This window comes from Meles meles, chromosome 2 (assembly GCF_922984935.1).
Source record: "Meles meles chromosome 2, mMelMel3.1 paternal haplotype, whole genome shotgun sequence".
Classification (NCBI taxonomy): domain Eukaryota; kingdom Metazoa; phylum Chordata; class Mammalia; order Carnivora; family Mustelidae; genus Meles; species Meles meles.
In genome coordinates this window covers 84,280,989-84,307,801 of record NC_060067.1, presented here as the reverse complement: position 1 = coordinate 84,307,801, position 26,813 = coordinate 84,280,989, and the positions used below count along the sequence as shown (strand labels likewise).

Sequence of the window (26,813 nt, the reverse complement as noted above, 5' to 3'; positions counted from 1 at the left end):
TAATATGGATGAAACTTAAATACATCTTGCTAATCAATACAATAATAATAATACAATAATAATACATCTTGAAATAAGCAAGACACAAAAGGACAAAGGAAATGTATTGTATGATTCCATTTATTTGAGGTACCCAGATTGGGCAAACCCATACAGAAAGTAGAATAAAGGCTACCAGGGGCTAGGTGAGGGGCATTGGGGACTTACTGTTTAATGGGTATAAAACTTCTATTTAGAATGATGAAAAGATTCTGGAAATGGATAGGGGTTATGGTTGTACAACATTTGTGAACAGACTTAATGCCACTAAATTGTACAATTAAAAATAGTTAAAATGGTACATTTTGTTATGTATATTTTACCAGAATTTTAAAAAATGCCCCAAAATCAGATGAACTGAAACTTTCACAAACTTCAATAATTTTAAAAATAAAAAATCAAGCAAATCTATATGTACTGGCATAAAAATGTTACAATTATTACAAAGGAATAAACCAAATTTTCAAGTGATAACCATACTCTTTTTTTTTTTTTTTAAAGATTTTATTTATTTATTTGACAGACAGAGATCTCAAGTAGGCAGAGAGGCAGGCAGAGAGAGAGGAGGAAGCAGGCTCCCTGCTGAGCGGAGAGCCCGACGCGGGGCTCAGATCCCAGGACCCTGGGATCATGACCTGAGCCGAAGGCAGAGGCTTTAACCCACTGAGCCACCCAGGCGCCCCATCAAGTGATAACCATATTCTATGTTGATTTAATAAACACACACACCCCACTACGTATAGTTGTATAGAAAAAAAATTTGAAAAATTAATACTAAAATATTAGCAGTGGTTACTTCCAGGAAAAGAAGTGGATGTGGAGATACAGTTATAGAGTTTAGAATATTTATACCAAGAATGTACTATTTTTACAATAAAATGGAAAGGCATTTTAAAAATAAAGAATTTGTATGATAGCTAACAGTCAATAAAACCTACACAAGGCAAGGATTTTGTAATATACTACTTTTTTTTTCAGGATCAGAGCTTGAATAGAATTAACATTGCCAGACTGAACCCAATACATGCAAATATAAATAGTTATATAGCCTAAAGTTAATTAAATCATGGCACTGAAGTTTTAGAACTATATTAAATATATATATAAAACTCAGAAAAAGAAAAGACTAGTGAACAGATTCCTTTATAAGAAAGTGAGATAAAGTAGTAAGATTACAGATAAGTATTAAACTGTTTTCAGGTTAAAAGCATAAAATTTATATGTACTTTTTTCATCATGACAAAAAATATGCCTTACATAAAGTTTTTGAGAACATCGATATACCTGATTAACGTTGCGTTAAGAACTGCATTATTCATTATTATTATTTGTAATAATTCATATTCATTATTATTCATTATAATTCATATTCATTATTATAAGTTGCATTATTTATGTAATGTGATTTGATGAAGACAAAATAAAACTTACGTTTCAAAAAGGGCAAAGATAAATAGAACCACGAAAAACAGAACATTGGTGGCCACAACTGCAACTTGATCAATATTTCCTTGGGGAACCTGAACTTCATCTGTACTTGCTATAATAAACAGGAGAAAAATTTTATTACTTAAACATCTAATTTTTCTTATGACACTAAAATAATGTCGAAATTATATGTAGCAAATTTTATGACTGAACATTTAAAATCACTTTTAGGCTCAAGGCAATTTAAAAGTAACAATTTAAGACAGAAATAATTTTTATTTTTTAAAGATTTTACTTATTTGAGAGAGCAAGAGCACAAGCAGGGGGAGCAGCAGAGGGAGAGGGAGAAGCAGACTCCTCTCAGAGCAGAGAGCCCAATGCGAGGCTCGATCACAGGCTCCTCGGATCATGACGTGAGCCAAAGGAAGATGCTTAACCAACTGAACCACCCAGGTACCCCAACAAAAATAATTTTTATAATGGCATTTGAAAATAAAGTGAATTTTCTTCCCAGGAACTATACTTTCTGTTATCTATAGGAAACAGTCATATTTTCTATAAGCTTTCTCTCAATCCAAAACAGGAATATTATAAAATTATGTAAAATGTCTCATACTAAAAATATTTCCATTGCAGGCATCTGGGTGGCTAGTTGGTTAAGTTGCCAACTCGTGGTTTCAGCTCAAGTCATGATCTCAGGGTCAGGAGATTGAGCCCTGCAACATGCTTTGCGTTTCAGTGGGGAGTCTGCCGTAGATTCACTCTTCCTCTCCCTCTGCCTCTCTCCCTGCTCATGTACTCTCTTTCTCGCCCTCAGTAAATAAAATCTTTTTAAAAAGTAAATTTCCATTGCAAGGTTTTTTCCTATTTCACTTAAATTTTAAACTTATGAGGATTTTAATGAGGACCTCATAATAGTTTATTAAATCAGTTCTGTGATTCACTTCAATGGATATATATTTTGAATTTCAATGCTATGTGAAATTAGAATTAGTAAATATCTTCATGTTATTACCACAATTGTTCAAAGTCCTTATGTTATTATTTATATTTTTATCAAGGAATACATTTTACGGGGCACTCGGGTGGCTCAGTCGTTAAGCATCTGCCTCCAGCTCAGGTGATGACCCTGGGTCCTGAGATCAAGTCCCACATCTGTCTCCCTGATCCTCAGGTAGCCTGCTTCTCCCTCTCCCACTCCCCCTCCTTGTGCTCCTTCTCTCTCTCTGTTTCTCTCTGTCAAATAAATAAATAAAATCTTAAAAAAAAAAAGAAAAAAGAAATATATAATGCAAATAACCACCAAGATTTGATGGTGGTTTTATAAATTAGGAGGGCAGGGATGCCTGGGTGACTTAGTTATTAAGTGTCTGCCTTTCACTCTGGTCATGATCCCAGGATCCTGGGATCGAGTCCAACATCAGGCTCTCCTCTCAGCGGAGAGCCTACTTTTCCCTCTCCCGCTCCCCTGCTTTTGTCTTGTGTACACTCTCTCTTGGTCAGATAAATAAAATCTTTAAAAAAATAATAATAAATTAGGAGGGCAAAGTGAGTGTACTTATTTATCTTGAACTATGTAGTTAAGCTGCACACTATTGACTGTGAATAGGACTATTTCTGATGTAACTGAGAACTGTGAAGTCATATATATCTACCCATATACATCTGTCATGCTATTTTATAAATTATCCACTTATTCAGAGTAAAACAAGTTGGTAATTCAAGAACATCTTTATTTTATGCTATCTTTAAGCACATGTGTAGCCGCAGCAGGGAGCTAGGGGTTACTTCCCTCAGACAGTTTTTCTCATCATAAAAAAGTTGGAAGCCAGTCTTTACTCCTTTGAATCAAAAGGAAACCCTGCCCCAAGTTAAGACTAGAGTTTGCTTCCTATGTGCTTTGTGTCCCGCAGCCTATACCCACTACTGGCTTCAATGGGGAAAGCTCTGAAACGTTGCATTCTAGATTATGAGGACTCACTGGGTATCTAATTATGAGGGTTTTTTTGTTTTTGTTTTTTCATTTTCTTTGACAGAGAAAGAAAGATACAGGAAGAGAAGGAGCACAAGGAGCGGGAGAGAGAGAAGGAGAAACAGGCTTCCCGCTGAGCAGGTAGCCCCATGAGGGGCTTGATCCCAGCATCCTGGGATCATGACCTGAGTTGAAGTCAGACACTTAACGAATGAGCCACCCAGGCTCCCCAAATTGTAAGAATTTTTAAGAAAACAATAGATTCATATATTGATTCAAAGACTATGTAATTAGGAAGTATAATCTATCCAATGATAATATTTTTAATAATAGCAAAAAAGCGGGCAGATTTAAATACTTACTGAAATTGAAAAATGACTTTTATATTGGAAACCATTTTGAAGTACCTAGATTCTTAAGAAAGAAAATAAGTCTGGTCTTTCTAAACTCTCATTTGTGCAGTGCTGTGCAACAGACCTCTGACGTGATGGAAATGTTCTTTGCCTGTGTTGTATAATTCAGTTAGATGCTAGCCACATATACCCATAATTTAAGACTTGAAATGTTGCTAGTGTGCCTGCGGAAATTCTTAAATGTAATTTAATTTAAATTTAAATAGCCAAATGTGGCTGGTGTCTACCATACTGGACAGTGTGTTTCATAGACCAGCAGCATCAACTCCCATGATAGCTTATTATAAATGTAGATTCTCAGAATATCACTAGGTTCATCATATTTAGTAAATAAAAATACAGGATACCCAGTTAAGTTTGAATTTGTGATAAATAATAATAATAATAATAATAATAATAATATTTTCTGTGCAATATTTGAAATTTAAGTATAAGAATGTTCCATGAAATATCTGAGGCATATTTATACTAAAAGATTATTTGTAAAAATAAATAAATAATAAATAAAATAAAAGATCATTTGTTGCTTATCTGAAATCTAAATTTAACTGGCTGAGACATATTTACACTAAAAAATTATTCAAATTCAACTGGGCATCCTGTGTTTTATCTGGCAGCCCTATTCAGCCCTTTTCCCCCAGGCCTAGTAATTCAGAACTGGCATTTTAACAAGCTTTTCAGGTGCTTTATAAGCATGTTAAAGTCAGTGAAGCACTGATTGATATTGTTATCCTTTTCCAACTTCTGAAAAGATTTCACTTCTGATGTATCTCCCTTGTCTTAGCACCTTATACTCACCCTCTTCAAATTGTTCGTTCCTTTTATCTGATAGGTCCTTTAAGTTAGCACCCTATTTTTCACATTTTAAGCAAAGTGGCTTATACCCCCTGCTGGCACTTGCTCACCATTCTTTCTTTCCTTTGCTTTTCTTTCATTTTGAAAACTTTCAAATATATATTCAGCCCCTCTATTCAACAATATTTTGCCACACTTAATTCATCTACCCCTTCCTTTTTTTTCTTTCCCTCTTTGTTGCTGTAGTTTTTCACTGGCTTACTCTGAAATTTGTATCTCTAGCTTTGATCTCAATGGCCAAAATTACAAATGCCTCAGCATTTTTGAGTTTCTCTACTATAGCAGTATATTTAGCTTGATCCAAACTGAAATCATTTTCTCTGTTCAGCTGATGTCCCTTCCTAAATTGTTGTTCTCGCCCATTCTTTCACTTATCTAGACTCAAAACCTGACAGACATTTTCAACAACTCCCTCTATTCCTTAATATGCCATATCTAATCTGTCAAGAATTTTGACTTTTTTTTTTCCCTTCAAAAATTCGTATCTATCCCTTCTCCATTCTTAGTTGCTACCCTAGTTCAGGCCTTTACACATCTGTATTAGTCTCACATGGAATCTGAGTACTATCAGACTACTTCTTTTTTCAAAAACTTACTAATGCTCCTCACCACTCTGTTCTCCACCCTACTACTTTTACCTTAACCTTCCACTAGTTTTGTCATGAAAATTAAAGAAAATGGCTATAAAAGTACTCAGTAAAATAACACTGAGTTTTTTTTTCACAACTTTCCAAACTCCTTAAAGGCAAGAACTGAGTTGCAATCTTTTGCACAGAGGGGTACACTCCCCAAGAAGTAAAATAGTGGTTTATTTAGCAAAATATACCTACTGGCCAGATTGGATACCTACTTCTGAGTTCAGAGAAAGATCTAAGGGATGAAAATATACACTTGTAGAGTATACCAAAAGAATAAAAATACACAAGAGAAACCTAGTCCCATAATTAAGGGAGTAAAGAAATGCCTGAGACAGAAAAACACATTTGGAAGGAAAGTTACTGAAATCATTCCAAAGAACTGGAGGGTTTTAGGATATTGGCTCTTTACAACAAAGACAAAGTGATTTTTTAGCAATGGTTTTAGCTTTGCCAATCATGAACACCAAATAACTGATCTGGGCATAACTTTTTAATTTTTTTTAATTTTTAAAAATTAAAAAAATATTAAAGATTTTATTTATTTATTTGAGAGAGAGAGAGATTGAGAGAATGAGTGGGAGGAGCAGCAGATGGAAAAGCAGACTCCCCTTGAAGCGGGAGCCCTACTTAGGACTTTTCTGGGATCATGACCCAAGCCGAAGGTAGATGTTTAACCAACTAAGTCACCCAAGGAGCTCCTGGGCATGCCTTTTTAAAAAATAATCAAGTTAGGGGTGCCTGAGTGGCTCAGCCAGTTGAGTGTCTGCCTTCAGCTGGGGTCATGATCCCAAGGTCCTGAGGTTGAGCACTGCATTGGGCTCCCTGCTCAGTGGGGAGCCCGCTTCTCCCTCTCCCTCTGCTCTTCCCCCTGCTTGTGAGCTCTCTCTCTCTCAAATAAATAAATAAAATCTTTTAAAAAATAATAATCAATTTAGGTAACTTTCAACTTTGAAGATCCTCCCCAGTTACCCACTGTACTGTCCTCAGAAGCAAAATCCAAGTAAACATCAGACAGACAGAATCACCAGAAACAATTTGATACTGTTCTAGCAATTTAGTCAAACAGGTTAAAAGTACCTTCTTCAAAATTAACATTTTTACACTGTCGTCCTGAGTCATCCACACGATGTTCTCTTAAATAGAAAAAAATAAGTATTGTATCCATGAAAAACTTAGTATAATAGATAAATGACTTAAATTTATTAGTAGTCTCCTATTTTTGCACATTCTGACATGGATTTCTTTTACTGACTTCTGAGTAATGAGATTACTACCAGTGAGATATAACCAATAAAATTTAAAAGGTACAAGTTACAATTCTTATTATATTATCCTATAAAATGAAAAACAATATTCAATTCATTCAAAAGCACACATGATCTACCTTAATAAATATCTGAAGTTTTCCATGATTTTGAACATTTGTTGTTAATGTTTTTGGGCCTTTGGATAAAGTACGCCAAGGAAATATAAAGTAATAAAACTTCTGTAGTTTTATAAAATTTCTTCTAATAAATAAAAAAGATAGGCGAGGTAAGTAACTTTTGGATTTAAGGTTGATACCAATCATTAATCAACTTAAAATGTTACTTTCACGCTATTCCCCAATTTAGAAACCTATAGTTAGGAAATCAAGATCAAACCTTGAGTCTTCAAAGACTCATTTATCAGACTGTCCATTATTTGTTATGAGTACTATATTCATTAGCTGATCAAAAAAACACGAACATGATTATAGATATCAAAAGCCAAACAAAGCCTTTATAGGAATAATTATCTTCCAATAATGATAATGCTTATTTAATTTCACAATTTACAAAGGTAGTTTTATCATTTCTATCTAATTACCTTAATAGAATAAGGATCAGAATAATATTTAAAACTCCCAGGAACGCGCCAAGTAAAACTGGTGCTGTGTACATGTTTATCTGTAGTTTAATGGTATCCCATGTCACGCCCTTTTCTCCAATGAGAGCAAAACAAGTCTGAAAAACTTAATAAAATAAAATGTATACAGATGAATTATTAAGTAGGAGGCACAAACTAAAAAAAATGTGAAAGACATTTACAAGATTGGAAGAAACATTATGGAATCATCCATCTATATCATGCATCTCAATAGAGGCAAGAAAGTTCAGGGGAAGGGGGTACAATATTATTTCTTCTGTATAAAGCATAGATATTCATACAGTACATAAAAGATATACAATTGATCTGTGGTATTAGGAAAAAAATGTCTAAGAAGGCTCCTAATAATGAGAAAAATGTTAAACACCAGTGTACATATACTCACAAAATTTTATATCTAAAGTAACTTGTCAGTATCTTCCTTTTTAAAAAAACATCTCCACGGGAAATCTAAATTATCCAGTTTCTTCTATAAATAAATCATGATTTAATTTAAGAAACAATATCACATTTTAAGTCAATATTTCAAATTATCACTGTGTATGTAAAGTATTTAAATTATATATGTTTTTAAAATTTGGATCTATGGCAAAAATCAGATTGGAAGAGTACTGGTTTGCTTTCCTGATGTAGATTCTATATCTAACTCTTCCAAAATTTACATGGGACCTTAAGGTAAGGATGAAGTAAGATACTATATATAAAATACTTAGAACAGTGTCTCGCACATAGTAAGCATTCATTAAATGCTAGTGCTGTTAATGTGGTTATTATAGGAAAGGTCAACTAATCTTTTTCTGGTCTATATTTATCATCTAAATATAATACAAATATTTAAATGAGATATTCTGTAAAATACTTTTTTTCCCCTATCTCTTTCTTTTTGATTATTTCTTTTATTCTTAGGTTGAAAATGTGGCAAATCAATGGACAAGGTGATACAAATTTTAGTGCTGATCTTTTTTTTTCTAATGTCCTGTCTGCCCGTGTACTAGCTAGTACTGTCTCTGAACTTCCATTTTCTTGGCTCTAAAATGTTATGAGATTTATTACACGCTTTTACCTCATTTATTTGATTTTGTTTTATCATTATTTAATCTTTAAAATACTTCTTAAGTGGTTGAAATATTTGCTGAGAACCTAAGTTTATACCAGGTACTGTGCCAAATACCGAGGATAGAGTGGTAAATAAAAAGACCCAGACTGTATCTTCATATATTTTATAATATGGCAGTCAGTCCAATTATTGCACATTTGTGCTTATTATATTTTACTCCAGAATACTAAACTGAACCATTAGATTTTGGTGAAGGATAAATTAGATTATCTTTTTTAGAGCTTTTTCTTGGCTATCTAAAAGGACGTGATGGAAATGGGTGAGGGTGGGATATTAATGATGAAGTAAACTGAGCTGGATTCAAAGCAATGATATTCATAACTGTAATATTCAAAGAATGAGACAATTATATGTTTTTTAAATGTTTTCTAAGCATAAAGATTACTAATTTATCTAATCAGCAAAAAATTACCTGCCTTGGGGAAGTATTAAATTTAATTGATAATGTTTTACACTCAAAGTTTAAATGAAGCTTTGAAAGAAAAATGGTCTTTAAACAGTCCTTTAAAAATTCTTTCATTTTCTTCAACCTTAGAAAAATCTGAAAGGCATGGGCAAAGGGCAGAAGGGTAAAGAACTTCTCTAACTTTCCTCGAATCGTCAGTCAAAAGAATTTTGTTTCTAATAAACGGGGGGGGGGCACCAAACTATTATCGAGATGTCGAGCTAAATGATTATTTCACAGAACATATACTTTGGAGTCAGAGTTAGGTTTAAACCTCATATTTCCCATATGCTATCTGGCTGACCTCAAATAATTTAGATTCTCTATGCCTTGGTGTCCTAATCTGTAAAATGGGACTAATATAATTTGCTTTAGAGGACATTTGTTAACACATATAAAGAGCCTAGCCTCCTGCTGGGTCAAAAAATATTAGTGTCCTTTAGGGTATGAAGTGTTTTACTTGGACCCATTTAACATTTGAACCTTGAAAGTTCTCCCAGTTCAAGTAATGACAAGTGAAAAATACCTACCTGGACCTAGAATAAAACCCAATGCTTGACATGCACTAGTGTTTGCCATGGAACTTGTTCTTTCCTGAAGGGAAGTAGCACCGGCAATATATGATCTAATAACTGCCACATTTCCTAAAAAAAGACACAATAATTTAAAGTAAAAGAAAATACCCTTCAGTTTATAGAATTCAACCTTAATTTGGCTTTATATAGAACAAAAATCACTGCTTCCTCTTTATGATCATACAAAGCATGTACATTGAGCAAATGTATCAATTAATGGAAAATATTGCTTTCAGTAACATGAAAACACAGTTAAAGATCTGAATGAATGAAAAAGGCATTACAGAAATGTTAAACTTTTTTTTTCATTAAATATGGAGAAAGCACTGAGTGAATGGCATACCACTGATTGTTAACTATTTTTAAAACAAAGATGTCAGACACTGCATGCTTTGCAACCATAATATAAGAAACAGAAAAAGAAATCCACTATGAATTGGGCTGAAAAATTTATTGAAAAAAAGTTCTCTTGAGTTCTTATTATGTGCAAGAGACTCTGTAAGGGGCCACAGAATATTTCAGGAAGTCATAAATTGTCTCTAATTATAAAAGTTTTCTATCTGGTTAGTGATAAAGGATGAAAACAATGCAAAACAGTATATAAGCAAGTGCCACAGACATACTAGAGAAAGGAAAGATCTGTTAAGGAATAGTTACCTAAGAAAGATTTATGGAAGATACAGAACTTGAACTGAATCTTGAAGGATGAAGAATGATGGGAACAGAATAAAGAAACTATAGGTAATGGGAACATCATGAGGAAAGGCAAAATGACAGGAAAGATATGTGTCTATTTGTAATGAGATCTATATGTAAGATATGAGATTTTGAGGGGGTGACACTAGGTGAGAGAGGGCCATAAACGTCAGCATGAATGTAGGTCTGACACAGCCAAACATATACATACATACATATTACCTGCTCCAAATCCCACCAATCCACGAGCAACCAACATGTAGTATTTATTATGAGAAGCTGGAACGTGGACATAGGCATACAGGCAGTTAGCCGCAACCGAAATGAAGATGGAGACAGTAAGAGGTTCTTTTCTTGGTCTATAATTAGACCACAAACCAAATATAGGTGAAGCTACCATTTGGCCAAGACTAAATGAAGCAATAACCCAGCCCAAAAAACTTGCATCAGCTGTCTGATCAATCTGCAGAAAAAAGTACAATGCTTTAAGAATTGTTATCCAAGAAAAATAAAGGTTATAAAACTTAAATACATTTTTCAGACCATGTAACATTTCCTATTTAAAGAAATAAAAACAATAATTCTAACATATAAGTTTTGTGACACTATTATTTATAATAAGGGATTCAAACTTCTGACATAATTAAATGTGCTACCAATTCACTACACACTAGGAAAAAAATGCTCGGGAAGCTTCATCTTTTAGGATGATTTATGGGAATTTCTGGTTCATAAAAATCTTGTTAAAAATAACCACATTATATATATAAAATAATCACATCATAAAAATAATGTGCCATTCCTTAATTAGTATAATGTAAATATAGTTGGTGGTGCCTGGGTGGCTCAGCTGGTTAAGCATCTGCCTTAGGCTCAGGTCAGGTTCCCTGGGTCCTGGGATGGAGCCCCACATCCGGCACTCTACTCAGCAGGGAATCTGCTTCTTTCTTCCCCTCTGCCTCTCCATCCTGCTCATGCTCTCTCTCTGTCTCTCTCTCTCTCTCTCAAATAAAATAAATAAATAAATAAATAAATAAATAAAATCTTTAAAAAAATAATGTAAATATAATTGTTTAGACTTATGCTACTCCATAAGCTAAATAGCCATTAGCTATTTATGTATTTTTTTCATAAACGTATTTTTTTAAAAATTGGGTACAATAGTCAAAAGCTTAAAGAAGAGAATAAAAACACAAAAGTTGAAAGATAATTCTCTCATTAAACCTATTACTAATTCTTCCATTCAACATAGACAACTTAGGGTTCTACCACTGAAAGAAGGTTTATATTTCACGATGAATGTTGAGGAGAGAACCAAATGATTAAATTCAGAAAATGAAATACTTTAAAAAAAGCAGAAAATTTTAGCTCACAAAAGGGACTATGGAATAAATTAACAGACTTTTTAAAAATATATGATAAGCTATACAGTAATTTGGAAAAATCAGAACCATTAAATTTTAGGAAGTAAGATTTAAATATACTAGGTTAAGTGACAGAACATAAGGAAAACCATAGTCTTTTCTTTTCTAAATATATTTTTAAATAGTTTAAAATGGAAATATTTGGGTACATTTTCTTATGGGGGATGAGAAATAGGAGTGAATATGTATAATGATACACAATATTAAAGTTCTAGCCTTAAAAATATCTATTTTAGGCACTCTGGTTTTTATTTTCTACCCACATTACCTTTGGTGCCTTTGATCTATTAAAATATAAAATAACTTCATATAATAAAAATATTTTAATTAATTTTCAAAAAAGCAATAATAACTCAATTTAATGATAAATGTGGTTTGAAAGCAAAAGGATAAAACTGTCTTTTCAGGATAGCAGTTGATTATAGTTAAGTATCCATCTCATAGAAGCCAACTCTTGGGGATGGCTCTAACAATATTATTTGCTAGAGACCAGTGGAAACTTTTAATTGGCTACTATTCTTTTTAAAAATTTTTTTATTTTTTTATTAACATATAATATATTATTAGCCCCAGGGGTATATGTCTGTGAATCACCAGGTTTACACACTTCACAGCACTCACCATAGCACATATCTTCCCCAATGTCCAAAACCCAACCACCTTCTCCCTATCCCCTTTCCCCCGGCAACCCTCTGTTTATTTTGTGAGATTAAGAGTCTCTTATGGTTTGTCTCCCTCCCGATTAATCAGCTACTATTCTTTACAGTGACTGGAAAACTGGAATCTCCTAGAATTCTACTATAATTGCAATAGGAAATAAAATGGTTTCGGAGATAGTTTCTACACTATAAGAGAAGGTAGTCACTTCAGTAACTGAACTGTTATCTGTGCTCATATGTGTTTCTCTTATAGTAATAACAGCATCTTATTTCTGGTCCTCTGGCCATTTCTGGTGATCTCTATCACACATTTTTCAGAATAAAATCCAAACTGCTTATTATGAAAAACTAGCTCACAAGTTGGCCACTATCCCTCCTCTCTAAAGTCATCTCTCTGCATGTATCCTTCCCCCAATTCTAACTTCTAGTCACACAGAACTGTTCGAATTTTCCAAAATGAGTCAAGTTCTTCGCCTCCAGGGACTTTGTGCTGGTTTCTCTACTGCTCCCTTTTACTAGCAATGCCTTCCCACCTCCAACTCCCTAGCCTACACCTTACCTTCAGGAAGCTAACGTCTACAGACCTTCAGAACTCAGCTCCAGTGTGACTTTGGAAAGTCTTCCAGAATTTCTTAAGTTTGGATTAGAAACATCCCCCTAATAGCCCATGTCTATCTGTCTGCCTCTCTCTCTCCTTCTCTCTGAATCTGTCTTTCTCTCTCTCTCTTACACACACACACACACCCCCCCATACATTTTTTAAAAAGTTTTTTTAAAAAGATTTTATTTATTTATTTTTTAGAGAGCAAGAGAACAGGGGGAGGAGCAGAGGAAAAGGGAGAGAGAGAGACAGAGAATCTCAGGAAGACTCTGCACTGAGCACAGAGACCCACACAGGGCTCAATTCCACAACCCTGAGATTATGATCTGAGGTGAAATCAAGAACCAGTTGCTTAACCAACTGAGCCAACCAGGCACCCCATACCCATACTTTTAGACTTTTATGAATGTATAGTATATAGTAATCATCTGTAATAATTTGTATTACACTTCAGTGAAAGTTGGATCTATATTATCTCTAAACAAAACCCTTTCCAAACTCCAAAGTACATGGTATTGAATTTCAAAACATTATTCTCTAAAAATGTTAATAACATTGACAAAGTCAAAGTTCCAGAAATCCTCATGCTTTGCTATAGGAATTAAGACATGAATATGGGTGTTCCAAGCCTCTTTATGTGCAGATTATTGCTCATTAGTTCAATTAATAGTCACTAAGTGCCTTTCTGTGACAAAACCTATGCTAGGAAATAGGGGTAGAAAGATGAGTTAATACAGAGTTTCCAAACCGGGTTTCATCATCAAGGAGTGTCCAAGCCAGGCTTTGCTTATCCAGTAATTGAGTAGCTGGTGGGGGTGGGAGGGAGGGGGAATCACATGTTTCAATTTCTTATCTGTCAAATGAGGATATCTTCACAGAGTCATTACAAGAATTATTTGAGCCAATACCTGTGTAGTGCTTAGGGCAATGTCAGCATATATATGAACTCAATGAATGTTAACCTACACTATATAAAAACTAATATTTTTTAGTACTTTGTTTTACTAATATGTCAATTTTATTATTATACTTTATTATAATTCATGCATGAGTATTCCCACTATCTTCCTGGCCCTATAAGATAACCTATCCTTCCAACTCAAAATCTAGGTTTAAGAATATAAATCTTCCTGGAAATATATCCCACTTCTGGGCAACAAAGACTAAGCAATCACTTGGCTGATGGCTGTCTATCAGCCAGAGCCAGAAAGAAGTACAATTCAGAAGTTCACACCAGCACCAAATTCCTTTCAAATACTTTACTGCTTTGTTTGTTTTCTGGGTTTTTTTGGGGGGCGGGGGGGAGGTCTAGTTTTTTATCTTTCTCACATATGGCTTTTAAGCTAAGTAATATTTGTCAACATATTATCATAAAAGAGATGGTAGCCTTAAATTAAGATTTTAAAAGTTTAACCTAGTAGACATAGCACTGCTTAAGAGTCAGATTTTGGTTTCAGATAGGTTTGCCTCTGCATTTTTCTAGCTGTGTGACCCTGGGCAAGCTACCTAACTTTCTGAGTGTGAGTTTTTTACCTGCCAAACAGGAATGATAATAATCATTTCACAGAGTTGTTATGAATATCAAAAGATGAAAGGTTTATTACTGTACCTATCACACAGCGAACTTTCACTATTGTTAAGAAATAACTTGAGTAAATTAGTTGATAACTTTTTAATTGAAATTGCTATATTTGTATTGCCAAAGAACTAGTTACAAGTTCATGGAATCACTAAATTTACGTTTGAAGAGCTTTCAAGAATCTGAAGAAAGGAGTGTACCTTTTCAAAATTCAACATATTGTGCCGAGTAGACCTAATTATTGTAGATACCCTTCTTTTGATAATTTTGAGGCTAAACAGACTGGATACAAGGACCACAGAAATAAAAAGAGTTTTGATGCATGGAAATATATTTTTGGGAAAAAAGATATTGCTCTAGAATTGTTAAGTATTCTGCTTTAATTCTAGTAACTATGCCAGTAAGGAAAGAATTTTTAGTGTCATGTGTAATAATTTCAAGTAATACAATTTTTAATTAATTTTCAAATAAATTTCAAAGTAGCAATGAAAATATGGCACCAAATCAGTAAAATATGAAGTTTGTATTTCTGTCCTTATATTCCTTTTAAAATATCAGATATTTTAAAAGTTAGCATTTTTAGAAAGTTAAAAATTCATAAAAACTAAAAAATCTAAAATGAAATATAAAATGTCAGCAAATTTTTGTATCGTAGGCATTATTTTTAATCTTCAGGTATTCATCTAGTATTTTTATTCGTCTAGTATTTTTGTTGAAGCCATCTGAGCCATCCTAACAATCTAGTAGGGAAGTTAATTTTCCATAAACACACTGTTATGACACTTAGTGGTGTGTGTTAATGATAAAGGGGTATGGAAGCACACAGGAAAACCTTCTGACTCAAACTGGGCTGGGGAACAACCAGAGAAGGCTTTTTGGAACAAAGCCTTGAAGAATGAATAAAAGATAACAGGGAAGTAGGGTGGAAGGGAAGGACAGAGGAAAGGAGAGAAAAAGGCAGGGAAAGCATTCCAGAAAAAAATGTATAAAGACCCTAGGAAGCTAGGTTCATTCAAGTAGATATATCTAACAAATTGTTTGCTGTAGATCTAACATGGACCAAAGCTTGGGATTTAGGCTACAACACACATACACATACGTGCGTGGGTACACACACACACACACACACACACACACACTGCTCAACCTCTGGAAAAAACCAACACATAAGGAGCAAGTTGATAAAGGAAACTCACAAAAGACTTTAAGAACAAATATTTAAAGAGCAAAGCCAGGAAAAAGAAATGTATAGAAGCTAAGAGAGGATTTTCAGAAGCAGGGAGAGGACAATAATGTCAAATGCTACTCAAATGTCACCTAAAGTACTGAAAAATATCTACTGCTCAGCAATTAAGTAATTGAAGACCTTAAGGAGAGCAGTTTCTGGCCATCATAGGAGTTAATCTGATCGTAGCAGTTTAATGAGTGAATAGGAGGTGGGAGAGTAGGAGGAACTCCATCAAGAACCTTAACTGAAATATTGTTATAGATGAATTACATCTGCAACTTATATACTGATTTTCAGTAAATTAATTCCTGGAGATTTAAGATAAAATTGACATATATTTACATTATGTTATATGTCAGATATATATAATATACACAAATAAATTATGTATATAATTTATTTGTGTATATATACACAAATATATACAAATATACACAAATATATGTACATATGTATATATACACATATACAAATATATATAATATATATAAATACATATATAATGTATTTTTATGTATTATATGACATATAACATAATGTAAATATATGTCAATATATATATAAAATCATCAAGTCCTACCAAGTCTATCTTTAAAATATATATAATATATATGATTTATTTATATCTATCTTTAAAATATATATTTTATATATCTTTATATATTTTATATATCTTTATATATTTTATATATCTTTAAAATGTATATTTTAAAGATATACTTGGTAGGACTTGATGATTAACTGATATCAGAGTACCCACTAAACTTGCATCTTCTTGATCCCCTCCTTCCCATCTAGTAGCCAAAGCATAAAAACACATATATTATCTATTCTTTTTACAATGTCATCTGACAACCCAAATTAATTCTACAAGAATGCACAAAATTACTGCATAGAAATGTCATTTGTACATTTCGGGAATTCAGACAATGTGTAATGTGTAGTGTCCTTTTTTTATCAAGGAGCTGGTATTGATAGGATGTGAAAGTGGCTAGTAAGTAGGTGACCATACATCTACATTTGCCTGGGACTGTCCAGGATCCTGTTTTCCTGATATAGTACTCCCTTCACTTTAAGAGTGTTCTGGTTTGCACAATAAAGCATTTGATCACCTTACCTGCAAGTCTTTTTTGAGGAATTATTATCTCAAGTTACTCTAGTAAGGATTAAATCAATAAGAACCCAGAGAGATTCTTAAGAAAACTCTTAACTATGTAAGAGTTACTATTACTATAGCTACTTAAGAGAATAATAGATTGAAGTATACAAACCTTTTGGAGATATGGCCATATTGACATTATCACAATGGAAAATCCTGTAAAGAGGCAAAGTTTGTTATTTATGCTTAAAATGTTTTCATCACTATTTATAGATACAATTTTTTGAACTATAACATGGACTTTATTTATTTATTTCAATATTTTATTTATTTATTTGACTGAGAGAGCACACATTAGGAGCAGGAACAGCAGGCTCCCTACTACGCAAGGAGCCCAACACAATGTGGGGCTTGATCCCAGGATTCTGGGATCATGACTTGAGCCAAAGGCAGATGCTTAACCAATTAAGTCAACCAGGTGCCCAATACATCATTCTTTTTAGAAAGCCTATTTTTAAAAATAATTTAGTTATTAGTTTCACTTTAGTGTATTTTGAATATAGATTTTGATGAAAAGAGGACTAAAATAGTAAACTAATATTTGAAATCAAGGTCACAACTTCACAATCAAGAAACTTATAACAGGTAAAATGTTTAACATACTAATTAAAATCCAAAGTTAAAATAATTTTCTTCTTTGCTATTAAAATTAAAATTACTACTTATAATTTTAGATAATTAAGTACTAAAAATTAGAAGTATTTTATTTTACTTTATTTTATCTTAATTCCAGTAATAGTTAACATACAGTGTTATATTACTTTCAGGTGGACAATATAGTGATTCAACACTTCCATATATTACCCAGTGCTCCTCATGACAAGTGTACTCCTTAATCCCCATCCTTTATTTCATCCAACCTCCCACTTCTTCTTCCCCTGACTGGCCATCAGTTTGTTCTCTATAGTTAGTTAAAAGTCTGTTTCTTGATTTTTCTCTCTCTCTTTTTTTTCCTTTGTTTTTTGTTTTGTTTCTTAAATTCCACATATGAATGAAAACATATGTTATTTGTCTTTCTCTGCCTGACTTATTTCACTTAGCATTATATTCTCTAGCTCCACCCATGTAGCATGTAGTTGCAAATGGCAAGATTTCATTCTATTGATCTGCCTTTCATTGCTTTAATTTGCAGGGGCCAGCTACAGAACCTAAAAAGTAGAGGAAAAGATTTTCCTCCCCACCACATATACAATAGACTAGTATTCAGCCTTAAAAAGAAAGGAAATTCTTTTTTTTTTTTTAAGATTTTATTTATTTATTTGACAGACAGAGATCACAAGTAGGCAGAGAGGCAGGCAGAGAGAGAGAGAGGGGAAGCGGGCTCCCTGCTGAGCAGAGAGCCCGATGTGGGGCTCGATCCCAGGACCCTGAGACCATGACCTGAGCTGCAGGCAGAGGCTTAACCCACTGAGCTACCCAGGTGCCCCAAGAAAGGAAATTCTGATTCATATTATAACATGGATGAATCTTAAGAACATTATGCTAAATAAAATAAACTAGTCACAAAAAGACAAACACTGTATGATTCCATTTATATGAAGTATGTAAAGTAGTCAAATTCATAGAAACAGAAAGAATGGTGGTTGCCAGGATGTGTGAAGAGGGGGAAATGGGGAGTTGTTTAATGGGTATAGAGTTTTAGTTTTGCAAGTTTGAATAAGTTCTGGATATTGGTTACATAATCATGTAGACAAACAATACTTCTGATCTTAGAAATGCTTAAGATGGGAAATTTTATATTATGTGATTTGTATCAAAATAAAAAAAATTCAAATTAAGTGGTATTAAAATAAGATACTTTAGGGGCACCTGGGTGGCTCAGTTGTTAAGCATCTGCCTTTGGCTCAGGTCATGATCCTGGAGTCCTGGGATCAAGCCCACATCGGGCTCCCAGCTTGGTGGGAAGCCTGCTTCTCCCTCTCCCTCCTCTCCTCCTTTGTTTTCTCTCTCACTGTCTCTCTCTGTCAAATAAATAAAATCTTAAAAAAAAATAAGACACTTTATCTAATTTTTATAATTATATATAATTTCTAATACTTACCCACACTGCTCAAAAACATAGTAAGATACAGAATCCTAATTGATATCCATCGGCTCTTATAATGCTCTTCAGTTTCTATAATATCCCATTCTCTAGGATTAAAGAAGAAAAAAGTAGTATAATGTTATCTCATTATGTACAAAACTTTCTCTGGCATAATTTAATTTTCTTTCTTCTAAAGTAATTTTAAAAAATAGGACAGAGGTGTAATTTACTAATATTGGTTTCTGCTGTACTAATTATTTATGAGTAAGTATTATTTCTTTAAATTTCCATGGATTATATTAATGCATCATTACACACAGAAACTTGGGAGACATGAGGTAGCTTAAAAGGTTAACACTTTGTCAACCTAATTATTTTGCTACCATTGACCTACTACAAATTGAGTGTTGGAATTTGTTAAAGTAACAAATTAAATAAAGTGTATCAAAACAAACTAGCTACAACAACTAGATCTCCTACGGATGGGATACACAACTATTACATATTTTAAAAAATTAATTACTGTCATCATTATGAAATGTTCTATTTGATGATAGTAAAGTGATATTGCTGCAGGAAGCTATTTTGGCTGGGTACTTTCAGCAAAATTAATGTAGAAGTGACACCAGAAAAGTTGTTTTTTTTTTTTTTAAAGATTTTATTTATTTATTTGACAGAGAGAGATCACAAGTAGACAGAGAGGCAGGCAGAGAGAGAGAGGGAAGCAGGCTCACTGCTGAGCAGAGAGCCGGATGCGGGACTCGATCCCAGGACCCTGAGATCATGACCTGAGCCGAAGGCAGCGGCTTAACCCACTGAGCCACCCAGGCGCCTGACGCCAGAAAAGTTTGATGTGACATTCCTAGGCCTGGGACCTCTTGAACACTTGGCTTTGCTCCAACGTGGGTTACCAGACAAGTTCTATTTATGGACTAAAGAGTCCAAGGTCCCTCTAGACTAGGGTTGATCTTTCATATAAGCCTGTGACACATTCCAGGCAAGTATATTAAGCATACATCCTGCTCCAGTCAGGTGATACATGAGGGTGTATATGGATGGATTCATTACATTTTCACATTCACATACAGAAAGAGTTAACAAATTTACCTTAATATGAGCCTTGTATTTTCAAATAATTAAGATAAGCATAATAGACAAAATGCCTTATGTTCCAAAGTTATTTTCTAAAATAGACCTTAGAACTATCAAATAACCATACCACCCTGAGATTACGACCTGAACTGAAATCAAGGGTTGGGGGCTTAAAATGAACTACTGGGACTTCACGAAGTTAAAAAGATTTTGCACAGCAAAGGACACAGTTGACAAAACCAAAAGACAACCAACAGAATGGGAGAAGATATTTGCAAATGTCTTATCAGATAAAGGGCTAATATCCAAAATCTATAAAGAATTTATCAAACTCAATACTCAAAGAACAAATAATCCAATCAAGAAATGGGCAGAGGACATGAACGATGTTTCTCAAAGAAGACAAATGGCCAACAGACACATGAAAGAATGCTCACCATCACTCAGCATCAGGGAAATACAAATCAAAACCACAATGAGAAACCACCTCACATCAGTCAGAATGGATAAAATTAGCAAGTCAGGAAATGACAGGTGTTGGTGAGTATGCAAAGAAAGGGGAACCCTCTTACGTTGCTGGTGAGAAAGCAAGCTGGTGCAGCCACTCTGGAAAACAGTATGGAGGTTCCTCAAAAAGTTGAAAATAGAGCTACCCTATGACCCAGCAATTGCACTACTGGGCATTTATCCAAAGATACAAATGTAGTGATCCAAGGGGGCCCCTGCACCCCAATGTTTATAGCAGCAATGTCCACAGTAGCCGAACTATGGAAAGAAACCAGATGTCCATCAACAAATGAATGGGTGAAGAAGATGTGGTATATATAGACAATGGAATATCACTCAGCCATAAAAAATGAAATCTTGCCATTTGCAATGATGTGGATGGAACTAGAGGGTATTATGCTAAGGGAAATAAGTCAATCAGAGAAAGACAATTATCATATGATCTCACTGATAAGTGGAATTTAAGAAACAAAACAGAGGATCATAGGGGAAGAGAGAAAAAAAACAAGATGAAACCAGAGAGAGAGACAAATGATGAAATTCTTTTTATTTTTTTTTTAAAGATTTGATTTATTTATTCAACAGAGATCACAAGTAGGCAAAGAGGCAGGCAGAGAGAGAGGGGGAAGCAGGCTCCCTGCTGAGCAGAGAGCCCGATGCGGGGCTTGATCCCAAGACCCTGGGATCATGACCCGAGCCAAAGGCAGAGGCTTTAACCCACTGAGCCGCCCCCGGTTAAGAGAGTCTTAATCACAGGAAATAAATTGAAGGTTGCTGGAGGGGAGGGGGTGATGGGGCAACTGGGTGATGGAAATTTTTTTTTTTTTTAAAGATTTTATCTATTTGACAAGAGAGAGAGACAGTGAGAGGAACACAAGCCAGGGGAGTGGGAAGGGACAAGATGGCTTCTGAGCAGGGAACTGGACGCAGGCCTGATCCCAGGACCCCCGGGATCATGACCCAAGCCAAAGGTAGATGCTTAACGACTGAGTCACACAGGCACTCCCCGTGGTTGGAGGCCTCAACGAACTCGGCTACCCAGGTGCCCTAAGTTACCATTTTTATTGTATTTTCTTAATTGTGATGATTCAACCAGCCATGTCACATGGCTAAGATTGAGTATTTTGAAGGTTTCTTTCTTGTATCAAAGAGGCACAAGAAGGAATCCCGCACTTCCAAGATAATTTGTCAAACTTGTAACTTAAAAACTAGGAAGAGGGGCGCCTGGGTGGCTCAGTGGGTTAAGCCGCTGCCTTCGGCTCAGGTCATGATCTCAGGGTCCTGGGATCGAGTCCCGCATCGGGCTCTCTGCTCAGCAGGGAGCCTGCTTCCCTCTCTCTCTCTCTCTGCCTGCCTCTCTATCTACTTGTGATCTCTGTCAAATAAATAAATAAATAAAATCTTTAAAAAAAAAAAAAAACTAGGAAGAATACACAAAATCCTGGAGGGAATTTATCACCAAAATAAGTCAGATAAAATTTAACAGGAATAAGCAAAAAGTGCAAGATTCAGGTTCAATAGATCATGATTTAATACAAGGTGACTTGGGTAAACAGCAGTACTTTATTTTCAAAAAATGACTCTGGAGCTACTGAGGGAAAAATAAAACTACGTATTTACCAGAGAGAGCATTTGTGAACTACTGGAGAGCAAAAAAGAGCCCATACTCAAAGAAAATAAGAGAAAAAAAAGTGTGTGCTCACTGACAGAATAGTGCAATGGTGTTAAAGTATAAAATTTAGAAGACAAAAATAAATTGAGAATATTCTATAAGGATACACTCTATAAGACCAGAAGTCCTAGTAATATCTGTATTACAGAAATTACACTTAAGTTGCAAAGAAAAATTTTAAGCACCTATTAACCTTTTAGGATGTTCTAAAAGAGGGATCAGCGAACTATAGTATTTAGTCCAAATCCAACCTATCACCTGTTTCTAGATCACCAGTTTCTACTGGAGAATAGATTTTACAGATGAATATTTGTGAGCAACTTGTTAGAAAACATCAACTTTTAACTCTAGTTAAGCAAAATGTCACCCTTAAAAAAGAAATTCTATTCCTCTTATGGATTTGTATTGCAAAAATTTTATTTACTTATATTTTAAATTTCATTACTAAAATTTTTTTTGAGAATTTGTTTTCTTTCTTGTTATCTAAGTACCTAAATAATATCTTTGGTTTTGCCTCTTGTCTTGCAAATCCTAAAATATTTACCATCTGGTCCTTTACAGAAAAAATTTGTCAATACCTTGTTCTCTTAAACACAACAGATGGGGTCAGTGGAGACCACTGAGGACCCGCGAGATCAGTATATTAAAATTAACCTTCTGGGGCGCCTGGGTGGCTCAGTGGATTAAGCCGCTGCCTTCGGCTCAGGTCATGATCTCAGGGTCCTGGGATCGAGCCCCGCATCGGGCTCTCTGCTCCGCGGGGAGCCTGCTTCCTCCTCTCTCTCTACCTGCCTCTCTGCCTACTTGTGACCTCTCTCTCTGTCAAATAAAAAAAAAAAAAAAAAAAATCTTTAAAAAAAAATTAACCTTCTTAGTGAAGAAAAGTTGGTGGTAAACTAGGCTGAAATTTCTACAATTTACTCATAGGGAAAAGGGCTTTCCAATTAGTTATATATATGTTAATGTTACTAAGGAATCTATGTTTTAAAAGACAGAATACTTACTGAATTATCCTTAAAATAAACCCTTATTAAAGAAATACACCCTTATTTTTAAAATGCTAAGTCTAGAATCTCAATCAAGTATTGTGGACAGAACATCTGAATTTAGATGCATTCTAATGGACAGAACATCTGAATTTAGATGCATCCTAATGAGCCTCAATCACTCAGACATAACTGTAACATAAGAGTATATAACAGTAAGAAGTAGATTTATTTGGACACAGTGACAGAATATATACTGTTAAGACCACGTCTAACTATTAACTCAAGGATCCTGAATCTATCTGAAAAATAGCCAAGAACCAGGTAGAAGCAAAAAGAACTTTGAGAAATCCAAATGTCACAAAGTCTATGTGCTGAAGCACATGCACTTGACTAAGAGAGATGGTTAGTCCTTAGTCATAGCTTCCATGTTCTAACTGCACATAAATCTATTAAGTTTAGAAATGGCTTTCAAAGCAGCAGCGAACTAAAAATCTCAAAAGCTAGGAGAAGAGAGGTTGCTGACAGCAACAAAAACAAGAGCTGTCAATACATAACAAATCCATGACGAGGAATAGTCTGCTAGCAACAAAACAGGTAGAAAAACTAAAAAGCTGGGGCACCTGGGTGGCTCAGTGGGTTAGACCTCTGCCTTCGGCTCAGGTCATGATCTCAGGGTCCTGGGATCGAGCCCCCCATCGGGCTCTCTGCTCAGCAGGGAGCCTGCTTCCCTCTCTCTCTCTCTGCCTGCTTCTCTGCCTACTTGTGATCTCTCTCTGTCAAATAAATAAATAAAATCTTAAAAAAAAAAGAAAAACTAAAAAGCAGACATAAAACTTTGAAAGTGTAGCAAGTATAAATTAGTAAGAAAGTAGTGTAAAAGGTGCCTGGGTGGCTCAGTAGGTTAAGCATCTTCCTCCGGCTCTGGGTGCCCTGCATGGAGCTCCCTGCTCCGTGGGAGTCTGCTTTTCCATCTGCCCTTCATCTAGCTCATGCTCTATCAAATAAATAAATAAAATCTCAAAAAAAAAGTAGTGTAAAATAAACTAGTATAGAAGCAAATAGTCCAAAATGTCTCAATAGGCCCTGAGTACATTCTTCTATTATAGAATATTTCGGGATTGATAATAATTGTATTGATCTCAAGGTAAAATGTACATAAAATCGCAATACATATATTCCGTTCAGTAAATTAGGGACCAGGGAAATACACTGTCCAAAGAGTTTCAAACAAAGTCGTTAAAATCAAAGTTTAGTTCTTAAGAGAGACAAATGTGCAAAAATTCACACGGTCGTTGACAGCTGAACTGTGTATTTATTAATTTACTTTATAAATTATGTTTCAAACAAAATAATACTTAATTCCGTTTTCCGAAAGACAAAAATACTTAATTGCGTAGTAAGAGACAAACCGAACAATTCTGAATCACTGTCCATAAAGTAGGATCAAAACAACCAGAAAGACAAGGGTCGAATCACAGCTCATCCTTAAACGCTAAGAAATTAGTCTTCATATATTTGGCATAGAAGAAAGCTTTGCTCATTTTATACAGGTTTACTTGCTAACGAAGTATCAAAAAGTTATCACGCAATTAAGCCAATACTAAGGTTTCTTCAAGTATCGATTAAAACCATCATTTTAGAGCTTTCGTGAAACGTGTAAAAGTGATGAGCTCCGTAGAGGAATGGAGAATGCGGCGGCTTAATGCTGCAACACTGTTGGGAGTGAAGGTTCAGGGGCAGTGCGAATTTCTCTAACACCTTCAACAGAGCTCGCTGGCTCATCGCGCCGCGCCGCCGAATTTCTTTCCTTTGCAGCAGGAGCATTACATCACCCAGTCTCGCGCGAACGGCCACGGCCCCCACCGCCCTGAAACCTACGTTCCAGCCGGTGAGGCTGACGCCGGGAAAGGCGCCAGTCCCAAGAGCGTAGGAAGGTGAGGGGGCCTTCCTCCAACATCCGCTCACCTGCTTCCGGGTGTGCGGTCGCCTAAAAGCGGCTCCTGCTCGGCCTCGATTCCCAGGCTCGCCATAGTTACATCGCCCACAAGGCGGTGTGAGGACGAGGACAACTCTCGCGACACATCCTGCTCTCTCCCATCCCACTCGTCCAAGCTGTCAAAACAAGCCAGCAAGTGCGCGTGCGTGCCCGGCAACTAGAAGTGGGCGGAGCGGCCCGAGGTCAGAGAGGGAGTCACGGGGGAGTCGCGACCCGAGCGGGCGGGAAGACGTCAGGGGTGAGGCCCTGTGTCCTAGTCCTCCTCCTTTGGTTCGCGTTTCTCCGCCAACCGGGACAGCTTGAGAGAGCCGGGGAGGGTTCAGGGCGTGTCTAAACGGCTACCCCGCCCCGGGCTCGTCCCTCTCATTAGACTTGGCTGGCTGGGCATTTTACTCTTGGGTTCCTGGAAAGGTTCCTGTCACTGCATTTGTGGCTCCGACGGAAGGCAAGTCTTGGAAGCCAGGGGAAGGACTGCGCCAGCAGGCTCGGCTGGCAGGACAGCAGGCACCCTAAGAACGGCCGGTTCTGTAAGTAAGTAGCTGGTCTGGGCCGCGCTCCGGGAGCCTCTCGATACACTGCGTACGTGCCAGGAAGCAGGGACTCGGGGCGGAAGGCTTGGCGGGAGACGCGGGGGTCCCGGGCGCTGGACAAGGCGGGGCTTTAGGGCACTTTTTGGCCGACCCGGGTGAGTTAGGCTGGCGGGCAGTCTCTTATCCCTGTGGAAGGAGGAATTGTCTTGCGCTGTTGTTTTCTCGCTCGACTAACTATAAAGGCTAACTACCCTGCCTGTAGTGCCTTGTTAGGGCCTTGATGGGGGCTTTGAAGGTGGGGTGCAGCCCTTTCTAATCTGCTGATCCTCAGAACGACATCTCACTGTCTCCAGCGCCTACTGGGGGATTCAGTCTTGCAAGATACCACTAGCAGACCCTGCTGCTGTAACCGAGAGGTTGGAGAAGGCCCAGCACCAGTTTAGCAATGATCAGCTCCTTTTATCATGAAGAAGATGACTTTTTTTTAGAAAACGGGGGTGTTCTGTTTTGTTTTGTTTCAGTAGATCTTGAGGCTGTCTCTTTCCTGGTGCTTACATATTAACATTTTACTTCTACAAGTAGACTTGTAAGGTATTTGGTAGCAGTAGTCATTATGAGTGTCATAATTGTTTTGTTAATGCTAGTACATTCTCATGTGATTTCATTTGATTACAACTGTCCTATGAGATAGGTAAAGCAGACACATTTCTGTTTTATAGAGAACTAAGATTCAGAGAAGTTGACAATTTACCCAGTCACTTGGAGTGAAGAAAGTGTCAGAGTTGGGACTCAATTCAATTCTTTCAACTAATATTTATAAGCAGTTACCTATGCCAGACCCTGTATTAGTTATCTGTTGTGTAGTATATGCCATCACTTCTAACCTTTGTCTTGTTTGTGACCTTCTTCTGTTTATTCTGTCAGGCACATTCTACTCATGAGCAGCTAAACTTTGAAATTTGTTTTCTATTAGTTGAGAACTATTTTCTGAATCCAGACTTGATATTTTGTGCATGGATTCAGTTTTGCAAATTTGTTTGCAACAGTTCAAAAACTTATCAGAATCCTATGACTGGTTCCAAGAAGGTATATAGGTAAAAAAAAAAAAATTAATATTTTTTGCCATAACATTGATTTAATGTATCATTGACTTTTCTAATCCCTGAAGTCTAGCACAGTGTGCATGTGTGTTTGTGTGTGTGTGTATTACTATTTCACAAAGGGATGAAAATCTAGCAGAATAATTGCTAGATGAATATATGGTG

At 35.8% G+C, this 26,813-nt stretch overlaps 2 protein-coding genes across 13 annotated transcripts in view; one reads left to right on the top strand and one right to left on the bottom strand.

Moving 5' to 3' along the window:
• Positions 1-25,186, bottom strand: part of MFSD8 (major facilitator superfamily domain containing 8) — a 44,303-nt gene extending 19,117 nt beyond the window's left edge. For 2 of the 5 annotated variants that reach the window (XM_045991388.1, XM_045991379.1), the window contains exons 1-8: positions 24,988-25,184; positions 18,778-18,869; positions 16,849-16,892; positions 10,309-10,549; positions 9,346-9,459; positions 7,194-7,338; positions 6,423-6,478; positions 1,471-1,579 (exon numbers count right to left, since the gene is read on the bottom strand). In XM_045991388.1, the coding sequence (XP_045847344.1) occupies positions 1,471-1,579; positions 6,423-6,478; positions 7,194-7,338; positions 9,346-9,459; positions 10,309-10,549; positions 16,849-16,892; positions 18,778-18,869; positions 24,988-25,052 (866 nt within the window). In that variant the 5' untranslated portion in view covers positions 25,053-25,184. Of the gene's footprint in view, positions 1-1,470; positions 1,580-6,422; positions 6,479-7,193; positions 7,339-9,345; positions 9,460-10,308; positions 10,550-16,848; positions 16,893-18,777; positions 18,870-24,987 lie in introns of all 5 variants that reach the window. The other 3 variants (XM_045991394.1, XM_045991403.1, XM_045991412.1) reach the window with 3 other exon arrangements.
• A 48-nt stretch (positions 25,187-25,234) lies between these two features.
• The window catches only part of ABHD18 (abhydrolase domain containing 18), a 54,766-nt gene continuing 53,187 nt past the window's right edge, over positions 25,235-26,813 (top strand). For 3 of the 8 annotated variants that reach the window (XM_045991328.1, XM_045991324.1, XM_045991271.1), the window contains exon 1: positions 25,263-25,545. The gene's annotated coding sequence lies outside the window, so the exon portion shown is untranslated. The other 5 variants (XM_045991309.1, XM_045991262.1, XM_045991290.1 and 2 more) reach the window with 4 other exon arrangements.